The sequence below is a fragment of the Anticarsia gemmatalis genome, chromosome 13, assembly GCF_050436995.1.
Source record: "Anticarsia gemmatalis isolate Benzon Research Colony breed Stoneville strain chromosome 13, ilAntGemm2 primary, whole genome shotgun sequence".
Lineage (NCBI taxonomy): Eukaryota > Metazoa > Arthropoda > Insecta > Lepidoptera > Erebidae > Anticarsia > Anticarsia gemmatalis.
The window spans coordinates 2,973,774-2,989,356 of NC_134757.1; the positions used below are offsets into that span (position 1 = coordinate 2,973,774).

General features: G+C 38.7%; 1 protein-coding gene and 1 long non-coding RNA gene across 2 annotated transcripts in view; both read right to left on the reverse strand.

The window, feature by feature from the left end:
- Positions 1-1,744: 1,744 nt before the first annotated feature.
- On the reverse strand, positions 1,745-5,477 carry LOC142977700 (uncharacterized). The gene is made up of 3 exons (XR_012959721.1): positions 5,266-5,477; positions 3,122-4,762; positions 1,745-1,868 (listed from the first exon to the last, which is right to left on the reverse strand). It is a non-coding gene; the product is annotated as an uncharacterized LOC142977700 (long non-coding RNA).
- Positions 5,478-7,951: 2,474 nt separating this feature from the next.
- c12.2 (von Willebrand factor A domain-containing protein c12.2) overlaps positions 7,952-15,583 on the reverse strand; it is a 40,342-nt gene continuing 32,710 nt past the window's right edge. Inside the window, exons 15-22 of the mRNA XM_076121491.1 lie at positions 15,218-15,377; positions 14,678-14,833; positions 14,139-14,247; positions 13,609-13,729; positions 12,863-13,043; positions 9,412-9,557; positions 8,737-8,838; positions 7,952-8,449 (exon numbers count right to left, since the gene is read on the reverse strand). Of these exons, the coding sequence (XP_075977606.1) occupies positions 8,338-8,449; positions 8,737-8,838; positions 9,412-9,557; positions 12,863-13,043; positions 13,609-13,729; positions 14,139-14,247; positions 14,678-14,833; positions 15,218-15,377 (1,087 nt within the window). The 3' untranslated portion in view covers positions 7,952-8,337. The remainder of the gene's footprint in view (positions 8,450-8,736; positions 8,839-9,411; positions 9,558-12,862; positions 13,044-13,608; positions 13,730-14,138; positions 14,248-14,677; positions 14,834-15,217; positions 15,378-15,583) is intronic.

The following is a 15,583-nucleotide window of genomic DNA, read 5'->3' on the forward strand; positions in this document are numbered from 1 at the left end:
TTAATACATTTATTGAGGGCATGCAAAGTCCCCAACCCGCACTTGGCCAGCGTGGTGGACTCAAGGCCTAACCCCTCCCCTTCGTTTGGGAGGAGACCCTTGCCCTGCAGTGGGACAGATATGGGTTACAAAAAAAAAACATATTTATTACTTAGGTATAGTTCGACAACTTAGTGCAGAGCTTGGGCGTGCATAATTTATTTTGCTATAAAGATAACCACAATAATGGGTTAATTTTATTATTTTTTTATTATAAAGGTAAGTAGCTATATAAAACGGGTCACCGTCAGCTGCATAAGCCAGCTGCCACTGGTGTTTTGAATGCTAAATTTCCTGTCCTTCTGCCAGCCGCGGATCTTGAATACAATGCCCTCTACTAAGTTGTTGGACTATAGGTAGATATATATTATTCTTACTCAATAAGTAAGCTTTGCTCCTAGAGCATCAAGTTAGTTCTTTGTAGACCGTAGTAAGTAACAAGAATTAATTATGAAACAAAAACATTCAGGTACATACATGCGGTTATATATGAAATACACCCAAGTTTCGCCATTAACAATGTAGGTGCCATGTTATAGGGTCGCATATTACCACTTGGCTGTTAATCTTTCAAATTCTGAGCTACTATTAATAAACATTCAAATATAAATTAGAGAAGACCTATAGTATTTTGCCCATCCTGAGAATCGAACCCTTCTGACCAGCAGACGGATACACTACCAACCCGGCCACAGAAACAGTATACGTAAACAAGTAAAAAAATAAAAATAAAAATGTTTATTCAATTAGCACGAACAACGTTTACAGTAAATCTAAAGTACCTACGTAGGGAAAATTTGTATCAAAATCAAATCATTTATTCATATAGGTCAAATGCTGACACTTATGATAGTCAATGATACAGAGAGTGAATTTACTGCCACTTCTGAAGGTAGGGCCAATGAGAAGAGCTGACAAGAAACTCCTGGCCACTCTTTTTAATCGCCAAATGGTTTTAACAATATTTCTATTAGGTATAAATCATTGATGATGTAAGGAGCTGCTACCAACACTACCGAACACACATAGGTCATAATGTAAATAAATTAAATCAATATAAAGGTGCTAATAAGCAAGATAACAAGGGTATTCGAAGCATGATGGGAGCATCTACCAAATCTACCTACATAATGGTAGTATTGCAGTCATAAGAGGCATCTCAAGAACACAATTTATATGAAAATCCATGCCTCTATAGTACACCCTTTACCTCTGAGTATGCCGGTAACCCTTGTAATAACCCTTCAGTATTAACCCCAGTTCAAACCGAACTTAACCGAAGTTCCTTACAGGAATTTCATCAGAGGGATACTTAACAAGTTTCGACTAAATCCTTAATCCACAATCGCCTGCTCGGCAAACTTATTCAAACCTCGATCTTTGTGAAAATTATTACAACTGACTTAGTACACTGATTTACACGACGACTTGTACACATACCCTCTTTATCTCTTTTTCATTTCGCTAAAGAGTGAAAGTAACAAAACACTTTATAAGCCTTTCATAACTTCATATATTTTATGAATAAGAGGGATTATATATAATAGGATACGGATAAAAAGAGGCTAAAAGTTTGAAGGCTAGTCTGCGACCACGGCAAGTACCACCTGCGCCGAAACGTTAGGCATTTTAAGGTAAAATGGCCTAACCCCCCCCCCCCCTCTTTGGGAGGAGACCCTTGCCTTGCAATGGGACAGTAATGGATTAAAAAAAAACACGTAGGTATTATTTCGATATACAATTTATAGAATTCTCTTATAATATAAAAAAAAAATTAGAACTGTTTTCGTCGTTGTTTGCTTAATCCCTGCATTTTAATCATCGTGTTTCTGAAATTTAAAATAAAATATGGAGTTATTAAAATTGTAGAATTGAATATATTTGTTAAAAGCTAATGAACTGCTCTCTCCGCGATTGAAATATTTAGCGTAAGGTCCGCACTATACAATAGACAGAAAACTTTTGACGCTTAAAATTACTTATACAACGTGTCGCGTGTCGCTGCAATGGCTTACTTCCTTATTTCTTTCACAATTTAGGGGTTAATTATCATGTATAAACAAAAAACTAACATTGTTAGCTAATTGAAAAAACTTAAATGTCACACATACTAAATAGTAAAATAATGTCATCAAAACTGTAACACTCTGTACAAACAATCAAAGTACATCAAACGATGCGGCAACGTCGCGTGCGCCGCCCGTCCAATAGCAGGACGCTAGGAAAGAGAGGTTTTATTGTAGTAGCATTATTTCTCATTTTAGTTTCATTGATTCGAATATCATATGACTTCTGAGCCTGGTGAACGAACTTTACTCGAGTTGATTATGTACATGCTGTGGATTTTTTTTAATAAAGTTATTTGTTAATAAGTCGGTTATGAATAATTATAATACAAATTGTTGTACTTTAAATGACTAAGGTCCTCTAGCCCTACCCATACATTGAGGAAAATAAGCCATTGACGTTTAGAAGTCATTTTAAATGTCAAAAGTTCTTAGCTTTAGCTTAGCCTTTGCTCCAAACTATGTTGGAGTCGGCTTCCAGTCTCACCGGATGCAGCTGGATACCAGTGTTTTACATGGAGCGACTACCTATCTGACCTCCACAACCCAGTACCTGGGCTATAACACGATACCCTTCGGTAAGACTGGTTCAGACTTTCAAGCTTCTGACTACTGTTAACGACTGTCAAAGATCTTCGAAAATGAAAGCCGGGACCCACAATTTAACGTGCCTTCCGAAGCACAGAGGAACTCGATATGTATAAGATCACAGACCAACCTAGGCAAGCATAGCTTAACCTCAGAGATCAATCCGCGCGGCTGTTGTTAACTAAGCCACGAGCTCCTCTTTTCTCGTTTAAAATGACTTATTAGTTGAAAAAAAAATAGTTCTTGCGAAACACGCTAGGAGCGCTAATCAGTTTTTCATACAAAATCCCAAAGAACTTTTGAAAAATTTAATATTTTTGTCACTTTTTTATAATTTATCTGAATTAAGGTTAGTAAAAAAATATATGACAGTAATAGCACTGACTTTTATCAACGAATTTGAAATCCTGTGATAAATACGATCTTACCGCGACACACATTCGCCCCACTCTCACATATCCTGGGGGGCAAGGTACAGCCAAAGTTACTTGCGCTGCTTGCACGGCAGTCAGTGATGCAAGCACTGCGAACGCCGCAAACAAAATCGTGAACAATTTCATATCGACACGTGTGCACTATAACTCTGCTCAGAGCTTACTTGTGTTCATATTATGCTACCTGTTTTAACAGTTTATATAACCTTAAACAGATAAATCTGGTTTATTTAAAGTAAACGAGTTTTACAATTGTTATATTATGAAATGTCAAGGTGCCTTATAATAAGGGACGCGGAGTATCCAATTGGAGGTACCGCGTCCTGGCCACTTTATGGTGACTGTTGAAGGAACACCGTCAGGTTTTTAGTCGGTATGCCCAAATTTAAAAGCCGGAACACCTAGCCGGCGGGAGAGCCCGACAGACCCCCGCTTCCCTGGAGCGGGACATGCAGTAATGCATTTTCCTGACGAAAAAAAAAGGTGCCTTATAATAATACTAGAATGAGCCTGATTTATCCAAATGATGTCTACTAATGTGTATTGTTCAAGTTGTAAACAATAAATGTGCCAAAGTTCACCAATATCCAGTAACTACTGGCGTGAGCTTATCAAAGAGTATTCATACACACAAACTTTTATGAGTTTTCTAGCTTCCGCCCGCGACTTCGTCCGCGTGAAAAGGTTTCCCGTTGTGAAAATTATCATATGTGATATCGTTAATTTCAGTACAATCAGTCGAAAATCTAAGAAGATATATACAAGCTTTCATCCCTTATGTTACCCCGTTTAGAGGTAAATTTATCATAATCCTTTCTTAGGGGATGCTTACTTGATGGTAGCTTTACGCATGCAAAATTTCAGCCCGATCGGTTCAAAATTGACAAAGTTCCATAACAGCTTTTACCCCCTATTTTACCCCTTTAGGGCGTTTGTCCACCGCCGCTGTCACCGGGCCGTCACCGAGAAAGAGATTATTTCGGGCCGAGTTTAATGTGACATAACGGCGATCGTTTGTCCGCCACGACCGATTTCGCTGATTTAGTTTGTTCCAGCAGTCATGCGTGGTACGGTGGCGACGGCGACGGCGACGGCAGTGTGTGGACAATTTCGTACATGTTTTGTATTGCCGGCACATCGGCCCGTCAAATCTCGGGCGACAATCTTGCGGTCACGCTGATCTACTCGCAATTTCGGCGGCCGGGATGACGGCGCTTGGGTGACGGATGTGCGTTGGACAAACGGCTAAAGTAATTTAATATAAATGTATGTACCGCTACTTCGGCGCCGTCATCTCATTCTCGGTGACGGTTCGGTGATGGCGGCGGTGGACAAACGCCCTAACGGTAAAGGAAAACATCGTGATAAAACCTTGCATGCCCAAAATTTGTTAAATACATTTATTGAGAGCATGCAAAGATTCCTACCCGCACTTGGCCAGCGTGGCGGACTCAAGGCCTAACCCCTAGTTTGAGAGGAGACCCTTGCCCCTGTAGTGGGACAGTAATGGGTTTAAAAAAACACGTAGGTATTATTTCAACATACAATTTATAAAATTTTCTTATAATACCAAAAAAATATTTGAACTTCGATGGTTTACGTCGTTGTTTTCTCAATCCCTCGATTTTAATCGTCCTGAAATTTAAAATAAAATATGGAGTTATTAAAATTGTAGCGTTTCATATATTTGTATTTTTAAAAACTAGTTTTAGTTTAGCGAAAGGCCTTCACCATACAATAGGCATGTTGACGTTTAAAATTACTTGAAAAAAAAAATTCTTGCGAAACACGCTAGGGGCGCTATCAGTTTTTCATATAAAATTGTTTACAGCTGACCATAGTCGATAGAGGTAGAAAATGTGTTCATTAATATTGATTTGCTTATATAGCTTTTAGTACGGGTATCGTTACTCAGTAGTATTAATATTTTAGAGCTTGTTTAACATCAGTCACTTTTTACCAACAAATAAAGAAGAAAACTCACGAAAAAGATCTCAAAGAACTTTTGAATAATTTAATATTTTTTGTCACTTTTTAATATTTTACCTGAATGAAGGTTAGTGAAAAGTAACAATAATTGATGACAATTATAGCATGGAGTTTCAACGAGATAAAATCTGTGATAAATACGATCTTACCGGGACACAGTGATTCCCCACTTTCACTTGTCCCTGGGGACAAGATGCCGAATCTATTTGCGCTGCTTGCACGGCAGTCAGTGAAGCGAGCGCTACGAACACCGCAAACAAAATCGTGAACAATCTCATATCGACACGTGTGCACTATAACTCCACTCAGATCTTACTTGTGCTCATATGCTACCTGTTTCAACGGTTTATATAATAATATCCTCAAATAGATTAATCTGGTTTATATAGTAAACGAGTTTCACAATTGTTATATAAAATGTCAAGGTGCCTTATAATAATACTAGAATCAGCCTGATTTGTCCAAGTGATGTCTACTAGTAGCATTGTTCTAGTTTTAAACAATAAATGTGCCAAAGTTCACCAATATCCAGTAGTTCTCGAGTGAGCTTAACAAAGTGCATCCATCCATAAAACTTTTATGTGTTTGTAATATTAGAAGTAGTAAAAAAGCAGTGAAAGCCGAGTGGTATAAGTTGGCACTCACTCAAGTGGTCGCAGGTCGCAGGCAACACACCAATGATTTTACGAAGTTATTAGAAATAATTATCACTAGCGCTAACTATGAAGAAAAACATCGTGATGATATCTCACATCCCAGAAAGTTGTCTAAGGGCTGCTACACACGGTGTCCGCGGCATGGCCGCTGCGGGTGCCAGCATTCGAGCATTTGACAGCTCTGTGCGGCATGTGTGTAGCAGCCATAATACATTTGTTGTTATGCTCTCGCGAAAGCCACAGTCTGGACATTGATGAACTTTTGACATTAACAATACACATTTGTAGACATTATTTGATTAAGGCAGACTGAATCTAGTTAGGGTTCCGTACTCAAAGGGTAAACCGGGAGCCTATCATTAAGCCTCCGCTGTCTGTCATTCTGTCTATCTCCATACTGTATCTCATAAACCGTGATAGCTAGAAAGCTGAAATTTTCAAAAATGATGTCTTTCCATCAACATTCATCACAAATACTAAAAATTCAAAAATATATATTAAAGGGGGTCCCCACACAATAAACGTGTATTTTTTCGTTCTTTTTTGGGACAGAACCCTTCGTGCAGAGTCCGACTCGCACTTTGCCGGTTTTTATTCTTATAAGGCACCTTGACATTTCATATAATAATTTAAAAACTCGTTTAATTCAAAACGCATACATTTGTGTGAAAAACAACAACATTCTGATATTATTAGTATTGAGGAAAAACAAACCTTTAAAACGGGTAGCATGTGAACACAAGTAAGCTTCGAGCATAGTAGTGCACACGATATGAAATTGTTCACGATTTTGTTTTTGGCGATTGCAGTTTTATCGATGATTGCCGTGCAAACAGTGGAAGCATTTTCACCATTCTGTCCCCCGGGACGCGAGAAAGTGAACGGAGAATGTGTGGCAATGGATGCAGACTGGCAAGTAATTGCGGTGGCACCTTGTCCGCCAGGACATGCAAGAATGGGCAGCAAATGTGTCCTGGTAAGATCCAATTAATTTTTCTAGCTAACAAGCTTTTATCAACGGATAAAAGACCATGTTTTGATTTTAACTAATTATATATTTTTTATAACCCATCACTGTCCTACTGCAGGGCAAGGGTCTACTCCCAGACGAGGGAGAGGGGGTTCGGCCTTGAGTCCACCACACTGGCCAAGCGCGGGTTGGGGACTTTACATGCCTTCAATAAATGTATTGAACAAAATTTTAGGCATTCCTTCACTAATTATAATATTAATTATAAAAAAAATATTCGTATATAAAAATTCACCAATGAGATCAGTTTCGTGTAATATTAAGAGTAATAGTTATTTATTAAGTTTAATGCTATAGCCTCCCGATACTGAGTAGTTTCACTCGATGTTCTAATCGCGGAGAGACCCAAACAGTCCCTTCGTTTTTATAAAATAAAAAGATTTTAGTAACTCAATATTTTATTTTCAATTTCAGGAACATTAAGAACAAATTGAATTTCAATAAGATTACAAAAACAACGACGAAAACACGCTGATCAATTACGCCTTGGAAAAGAGACATAATATAAAATAAAAAAAAATATTACAAAATAAGTATACAACTGTTTAAAAAATACAAATAATAATATAATCTTTATTTCATTAGTTTTATTTTATATTAATATTTTACATTTAAATAAACATATTAAATTATTACATAAAAATATTTTAAATTTCTATCATACTTACATTACCCGTTAAGATAAATAAAGAAACTAAGTCTTGGTATATGTACTTTTTTTTGCAAAACTACTTAAAAAGCAATTTCTTTTTACAATTGACTATGGACAACCGGCAATCTATCGACAACCGGCTAGATATCGATAACCAGCTAGCTCTCTACAACCGGCTAGCGATCGACAGCCGGCTAGCTATCTACAACCGGCTAGCTGTCGACAGCCGGCTAGCTATCTACAACCGGCTAGCTATCGACAACCGGTAAGCTATCTACAACCGGATAGCTATCGACAAGTGGCTAACTATTGACAACCGGCTAGCTATCTACAACAAGCTAGCTATCTACAACCGGCTAGTTATCGACAACCGGCTAGCTATCTACAACCAACTAGCTGTCGACAGCCGGCTAGCTATCTACAACCGGCTTGCTATCGACAACCGCCTAGCTATCTACAACCGGCTAGCTATCGACAACCGCCTAGCTATCTACAACCGGCTAGCTATCGACAACCGGCTATATTATATTACAATAATTTCCTGGAGTTTGGTAACGTGTGTCTGGTAAATAACAATAGGACTATAGGGCTCACCACTATTACATGGGACTAATATTATTAATGGCGGAACGCGGGTTTAGTATCAAAGCTGCCTGCACCTTGGGATAACGTGATGATATTATGTATGTAGGCATGCCTCCGTGGCGCAGTGGTTTAGGTCACCACGCGCTACTAATGCGGCAAAAGGTCGTGGGTTCGATTCCCACACGGAATTTTGGTGTGCTTGTACTTTATGTCCGTTGTTTGTATGTTTGTAAAAGACCCCGAGACACAAGAAAAACAACGTATAATAAGGCTAACATTAGCTATAATCTGTTGTCTATCATAAAGATGACTGTAGGAGCGAGGAGGCGAATATTTGCTGCATGATCTGCGGCAAAGAGGCGACGTCCATGCACACGTGCGCGTGACCAGCCGGCAACCGACGCAGTAAACTGTAACATTATAAATCAATATTAACTTTGTAGGAGAAACAGATGATGATGGGTATTGGCGATGAAATAAACTGTTTCATGATAAACTACATATTCATACTAATATTAGAAATGCGAAAGTAACTCTGTCTGTTTGTTACTCAATCATGCCTAAACTACTGAACCAAATACCCGAGAAAGGACATATGCTACTTTTTACCCCGGGGAAATGACGCATTCCCAAGGGAAAATGGCGCCGCAAGAGAAGTCGCGGGCTGCTGGTAGCTTATAGATTGGTAAGTACTTACGAGTTGGCTTCGTCGCCCAAACTACCAATAAATATAACATGCGCCTGAACTCTATGGTCCGAGGTCAGTATTGTGCCTAGCTCCTCGGGCTGTATGCCATATCTGAAAGTAAAAATATAAAAAATAATATTATTTATTTGTGCTAAGACCAAGTGAGGGTAGGCGAAGAAACTCGCGCCACAAGGATACGACGCGTGGCAGCATGATTAGGTAAAGGCCGGGAAAATAATTAAGATATCACGTGCTTTAATTTTCAATCGCATTTAAGACCCGTTTCATTATATTACATGTCATTGGAATGTAACTGATTATGAGCCCTTTTATATGTAATTCTACTGCTGGGCAAATTCTTTTCCCAAACGAGGGAGGGGTTGGTCCTCAAGTCCACCACGCTGGCCAAGTGAGGGTTGGGGACTTTGCATGCTCTCAATAAATGTACCAAACAAATTTTAAATGCAAAGTTTCATAACGATGTTTTTCGCCGTTGGAACTAGTGATAATTATTTTTAATACACATATAACTTCTTAAAGTCATTGGTGTGTTGCCTCGGGGTCGAACCATCAACCTAGGTGGGACGTGCCAACTTATACCACTCGGCTATCACTGCCAATATATTCCCTAATACAGACATAAAGAAACTGGTGCAGATTACATAAGTGGTACTATAGACTGACCTTCTCAGGTTGGCATCGGAGAGTATGAGAACGATAGCTTCATCAGCGTCTTCGCTCGCAAGTGAGGATATAGCGTGTTTGGCGGCCGGCAGCGTGTTGTCGCCCGACCAACAGAACTGTGCGTGCGCGTGCATCGTACGTATTATCTGTACAAAACATAAATAAAAAATTTAAAAGGTCTTGATATTTAAAAGGACGACACAAGAATGTAATTTCTCCTTAAAATTAAAAAATAGGTTGGTTAATAGTCCGCTCAAAGAATACTCCAAAAGCGGGTGTAGAGTGCGTGAGAGGGATCCTAAGTAATTTCTTCAGAAATTGGTTCAGGATTATTTACTTAGAGAATAAACATACTAAAAATCCCCGCCACTAGGGGGGGCGCCGGAGTGGGGGAGGGGTTTAAATTTCCCATTTTTTAGTTTTTCACTAATCTTTTTAAAACGGTTCGTCGAAGAGAAAAAGTGTCTTCTACATAATGAAAGATAATAAAATTGTCTACAACTTTTGTTATACACACTTTATCGTAATTCTCATCAGTTTTCGAGCATCACGCTCCGAAATAGTTAAAATGAATGTTTTTCAGATCATGAGTGAGTGTCATAAATGCGAAACTTTGATTTCGCTTAACTTCGGAAGTTTATGACATACAGACTTGAAAGGAGAATGCTCAAAATGTATGGGAAAAAAACCCAGGCCGTACACAAACGGTGTGTAACTCAGAATTTTAGTGATACTGAGTGATTCAATTCCAGATATTCGCCTCTATCAAATTCGATGGCTAAATACTATTTTTTGCTATTTAAAAGGTGAATTTAAAAAATAAATATTTTTCAAACATTCATCACAATGATTATTTTTTGAATAATATAATTGTATCGAAACCGCACTACGGGCGCCAGCTAGTAGTGTGGGCGGGTATGTCTTTTTTATATTCATGATAAAAAATATTGAAAATACATTAAAAACTAAACCCTACTGAAAAGTAATAGCAATATAATATGTTTAGCCATTGAATTTGATAGAGGTAAATATCTGGAATTAATTACACAGTATCACTCATTTCTCCCATTGCTCCCATGCTGGATTGAGAGCGAAAAAAAAACATAGAAGGTGCCAGCTGCATTTCTTCCCGTGCATACTGCAAAAGTCAGTAGAAGGATGGAAGGGTTTGGTGCTTCATAGGCTATAGGCTAGCAATCTACCACCATGATAACACTTTTCTACCTTATAATAGCCCTCCAATTGTCTGCCAACCCGCATTAGACCAGTGTGGTGGACTAAGGCCTGATCCCCCTCTTTGTTAAGAGGGGAGGCTCGTGCCCCTCGGTGGGGACATATATGACCTGGTGATGATGACTCATTTTTCAAAAATATATTTTTTAATATTTTTAATTTGTAACTCAGTTACATACCTATATTAAAAATGTGTGACTCAAAAAAGATTAAACATTTATATAGGTAACTTATTTAGTAGTAGTAGTAGTAGTTTTGTACTACTCAGTTACATACCTATATTAGAAAATATAAAAATATATTGAAAACCCCTACTGAAAAGTTATAGCAAAATAGTATGTTCAGCCATCGAATTTGATAGAGGTAAACATTGGGAATTCAATTACACAGTATAACTAATTTTTTGAGTTACATAACTTTTGTGTACAGCCTGGGTTTTTTTTGAGCATTCTCCTTTTGGATTTTAATTATGTATTTATTGCTTACTAGATAACTAAATTTTAAACGTTCTTCTCGATTCGATCTTAATTGGCAACAACCGGGACCGACTTTTTACGTGCCCTCCGAAGCACGGAGACGCCCAGTTCAAATACCACTATGCGGTCACCCATTTATAGAATGATCGCGTCAAGGTTTGCTTAACCCACGAATCGTTTACCGATCGGTGAGCGCAACTGGCTACGGACGCTTCAAAACCTAGTAGTAGTAGTGTTTTAGTAGTTACTAGCTGACCCGCGCAACTTCGCTTGCGTCACATAAGAGAGAATGGATCATAATTTTCCCCGTTTTTGTAACATTTCTCGTTGCTACTCTACCCTTAATGGCCCTAGCGTAATGTTATATAGCCTATAGCCTTCCTCGATAAATGGGCTATCTAACAATGAAATAATTTTTCAAATCGGACCAGTAGATCCTGAGATTAGCGCGTTCAAACAAACAAACAAACTCTTCAGCTTTATAATATTCAGGGGCCGAAACAAGTTCCGAGGTCGAAAATACTGATTTTACTGACCAAAAATTCAAAAATACTGACCAAATACAGACCATTTCTAAACCGTTTTTCAGGTGAATGGTGTGAAATAACAAAAAATACAGTCGAATTGAGAAGTCAAAATCCTTTTTTTAAGACTATTAAAAAGCTTATTTTCGGTTATTGGTCTCCACCATCCCCGTAGTCAACCAGCACCGCCTTTGTATTGGGTTAAAAAGCTTTGTTAATAAAGTTTTCAATCAGGTCTTACGAGTTTTCAATCAGGTCTTACGAATTTTCAATCAGGTCTTACGAGTTTTCAATCAGCTCTTACGAGTTTTCAATCAGGTCTTACGAAATTTCAATCAGGTCTTACGAAGTTTCGCAAAAGTGCGCAACGGCGCTAAAGAATTTTCACTTCAAAAATATTGATTTCAAAAAAATAGTAAATTTTAATTTGCTGTTCTATTGAAGTCATGTGATGCTTCAATACATGTATATGTTACTGTAAAAGCCCGAACTGTGGTAAATCCTAAGATTTTCCAGTATAACCTAAGATTTGCCAACTCTCAATGGTAAAAGTCCGAACAATTCTTTTATTTCGAACTTTTACCTCTATTCACTTGATGATGTCGAGATGTCGCCGGAGCCCCGCTTCGCGGGGTGTTTACCTACATTGCATTGCATTCCTGCTGGGTGGTTTAAAAAAAAAATAACGACAAAGGCTTAGGTGGGAGCGAGCGAAGCGAAGCTCCCACCTCAGCCTTCTAACCTAACTTACCCATGTCGCTTTGCCCAAAACTCCTTCTTTATAACTATGTTACGGTATATAATTATACCGTTACATAGTTATGAAGAAGGAGTTTTGTATATACTGTATATGTTACAGTTTTTAAACTCCGGCTTGTTCGGACTTTTACCATTGAGAGTTGGTAAATCTTAGGTTTTACCTTAAAATCTTAGGATTTACCACTGTTCGGGCTTTTACAGTAACATATATATTACGCAGATCATCAACATAATATCGAGCATCCAAAGCAGCCCTCTGATATGATTACTGGGCAAATCGAGAATGTAAGATTGGCCAACAGCAAAGGAAAACCAAAAAAAACGTGTGTGAGTTTGGAAAAATACTGACAATACTGACCGATTTTCTAAAATACTGACTTTTACTGACCAGGTCCAAAAATACTGACTTCTACTGACTTTACTGACCTGTTTCGGCCCCTGAATATTAGTATAAATTACCTGTAATCTCTGCTTCTCATTGTCCGGCGGTCGGTCTACCCTCACTAGTTCGAGCGCGTGTTCCTCGCCCGAGTGCGCGAACATATCGTATCTGATCCTCGCTTCGTAGCCTTTTAGCGCCTCAGTCAATAATACTACTGCTTCCATAGAACGTTCTAGACGGCCGTCGTAGGAGTTGAACCTGGAATTTAATACCATTATCCATTATAATACAATAAATTGTTATTTGAAGCGGACGCCTTAGAAAGACATACACAGATAATATCGGTGATATCTTGCAAAGATGTCAGGTGCGTAATACTCGTAACCGGCGATCCTGTACGACAAGATGTGATGTGTTTGTGAGTGAAACAAAGGAAATTTGTAAGGATCGTATAGGTACCCCCAAACAACTTGAACAATTTCGCTACATCTTAGTGAACGATTTTTAGTGTCCTCTGCACTGGGTCTACATTCTGTTTAATTTCTAATACAGCAAATTAGGTATGTTCAAGTTGTTTGACGATGTCTATACCAAGTGACGTTCTCTCATCTCTGCCTACCCGTATAGGAAAAAGGCGTGATTTTAAGAATGTAATAAATTGTATTTACTACTGCTAGTACATCAAAAGTATTTAACAATAATGAAAGTGGTTTTAAGCAGTATTAGGAATGGCTATTTATTACTTCAAGAACTGTTAAAGAACTCAACGATTTTTTCAGGATTAATTAGGTGACCCGAAAGCATAGACCTTATGAACGTATACCTGTACATACTGCCGGACACGTCGAGCACTAGTCGCAGTCGCTTGGGCGTGTCGGGCGGCGCGCCCGGCGGGGGCTCCTGCTCGTTACGACGACGGTATATTGAACGTTCTCCCGCTAGACCTAGTACAATTAATTAATAGTTAACTTTAGTTCATTTAACTCAAGGTTGGATTGAGTGATTTTTTTATTAACCTATCTATCTACATCTCCCCAAAACTGGTCCACTGGCCTGTAGCCTTAGTTATTTCCTGCCAATTTTCTAGATAGGTGTCCAAATTCAATAAATTAGATTTTTAATTATTTGAGATTTTCTGGTTTCACGCAAAAATAATAACGTAAAACGTACGTTTAGAAAAATTTAAGAAGTGTGGGCAAACCTTTCTATGTCGACCTGGTAAGGATCGTTGGAGCTAATCGGATGACGGGGGCCCCGGACCGGTCTTTGGGGAAAAGAAGATATGTGTGTCGAATTTAAGAACCTCCTCCTTTTTTAAAGTCGGTTAAAAACATACTAGTATAGTTTATTTACCTTCAATAATCTTTCCATCGTCTAATTCACCGCTAGTTTGATGTCTACTCCACTGTCTCTCCTTCTTCTTAGCTTGCAGTTCTGCTAGCACACCGCGCAGCGCACCAATCTGTTGACGAGAGTTACAAACTACTTCAATACATCGGTTTATATAACAATATTATTTTTTTTATATCTGATAAATGCGAAAGTTTGTGGCGATAGAAGTATATGTTTGTTACTTTTTCACGAAAAAACTACAAAACGGATTATAATGCAATTTGATACAAATATAATTTATAACCTAGATTTACCCATAAGACACTTTTTACCACAGGATATATTTTCAGGCGGATACCAGTAACTTTATCAAAGTGAGATGACAATGCTTTAGGAAGGAAAGAATGGATCTTCTAGGATGCGGTGCACCCCAACGTCTTAAGTAGCGAAGGAGGGGATGACACAAAGGATCAGGAATGGTCGAAGTGTCAGCCAGGCATTAACTGGCACCCCCACCCCTAGGATAAGATAAGATAAGATTATAAAAGTGAGTCACCGACCTGCGGCTGAACAGCTCTATAGAACTGTCCATACAGCTTGGCGTCGTACTCGCTCATATTAATCTCCTTGAGTCGGTCGGCGAACGCTTGCCGGTTCATCTTCCGAGCTGCCTCCTTCACGTGTTCCGGCACATCGTTCTTCTCTGCTTCTGATAACTGAACAAAGGACAACAATTTGTTAAAACTGATTTGTTTTTCTTTCAACGTTTTATTTATAAAACTAGTGGACTGACCCGATTTTATCCGGGTTTAGTGCAATATTATCCCGCTGATTTTAATCCCGTGGGAATTTTGATCCCATCGATCCCATACAAACCTTGTCCCGACAGTCACCACCAACACATTAAAAAAATAACAGTCCATACATCTCAGTGATTCATTTTTATTTATATAGATTATATCGAGCGCGTGTTAAAAAATCAGTACAATTCAGAACACAGAAGACTTATGCAACTGATACTGTGATTCATAAAGATACTTGATTTTAATAATACACTTATTATTCATTATTATCAAATATGAGGTATCGCATCAGTTTACCTGATGCACGTCATGTCCTTTGTCGAGCCGGTAAGGTCCGCCCTTCCCGCCGAGGCCGGCAGTGTCTCGTCCGCCGGTGCCGCCCGCCCACGTGTTGCCGCCCACGTGAGGGTCGTTGTTAGGGTCCTCCTTGCCGTGCTTTGGAGATGATACGTCTTTACTAAAATAATAATGTAAGCACTAAGAATTAGGAGCCATCCGTATAGTGAAGGAGGCAAAGCGCAACTTCGCTTGCGTCACATAAGCGAGAATGGGTTATTTTCCCCGTTTGTGAAACATTTTTCGTTGCTTCTCCGCTCCTAATGTTTGTAGAGTAATGTTAAATAGCCTATAGCTTTAATGTATAAGCTATCCAACAGTAAAAAA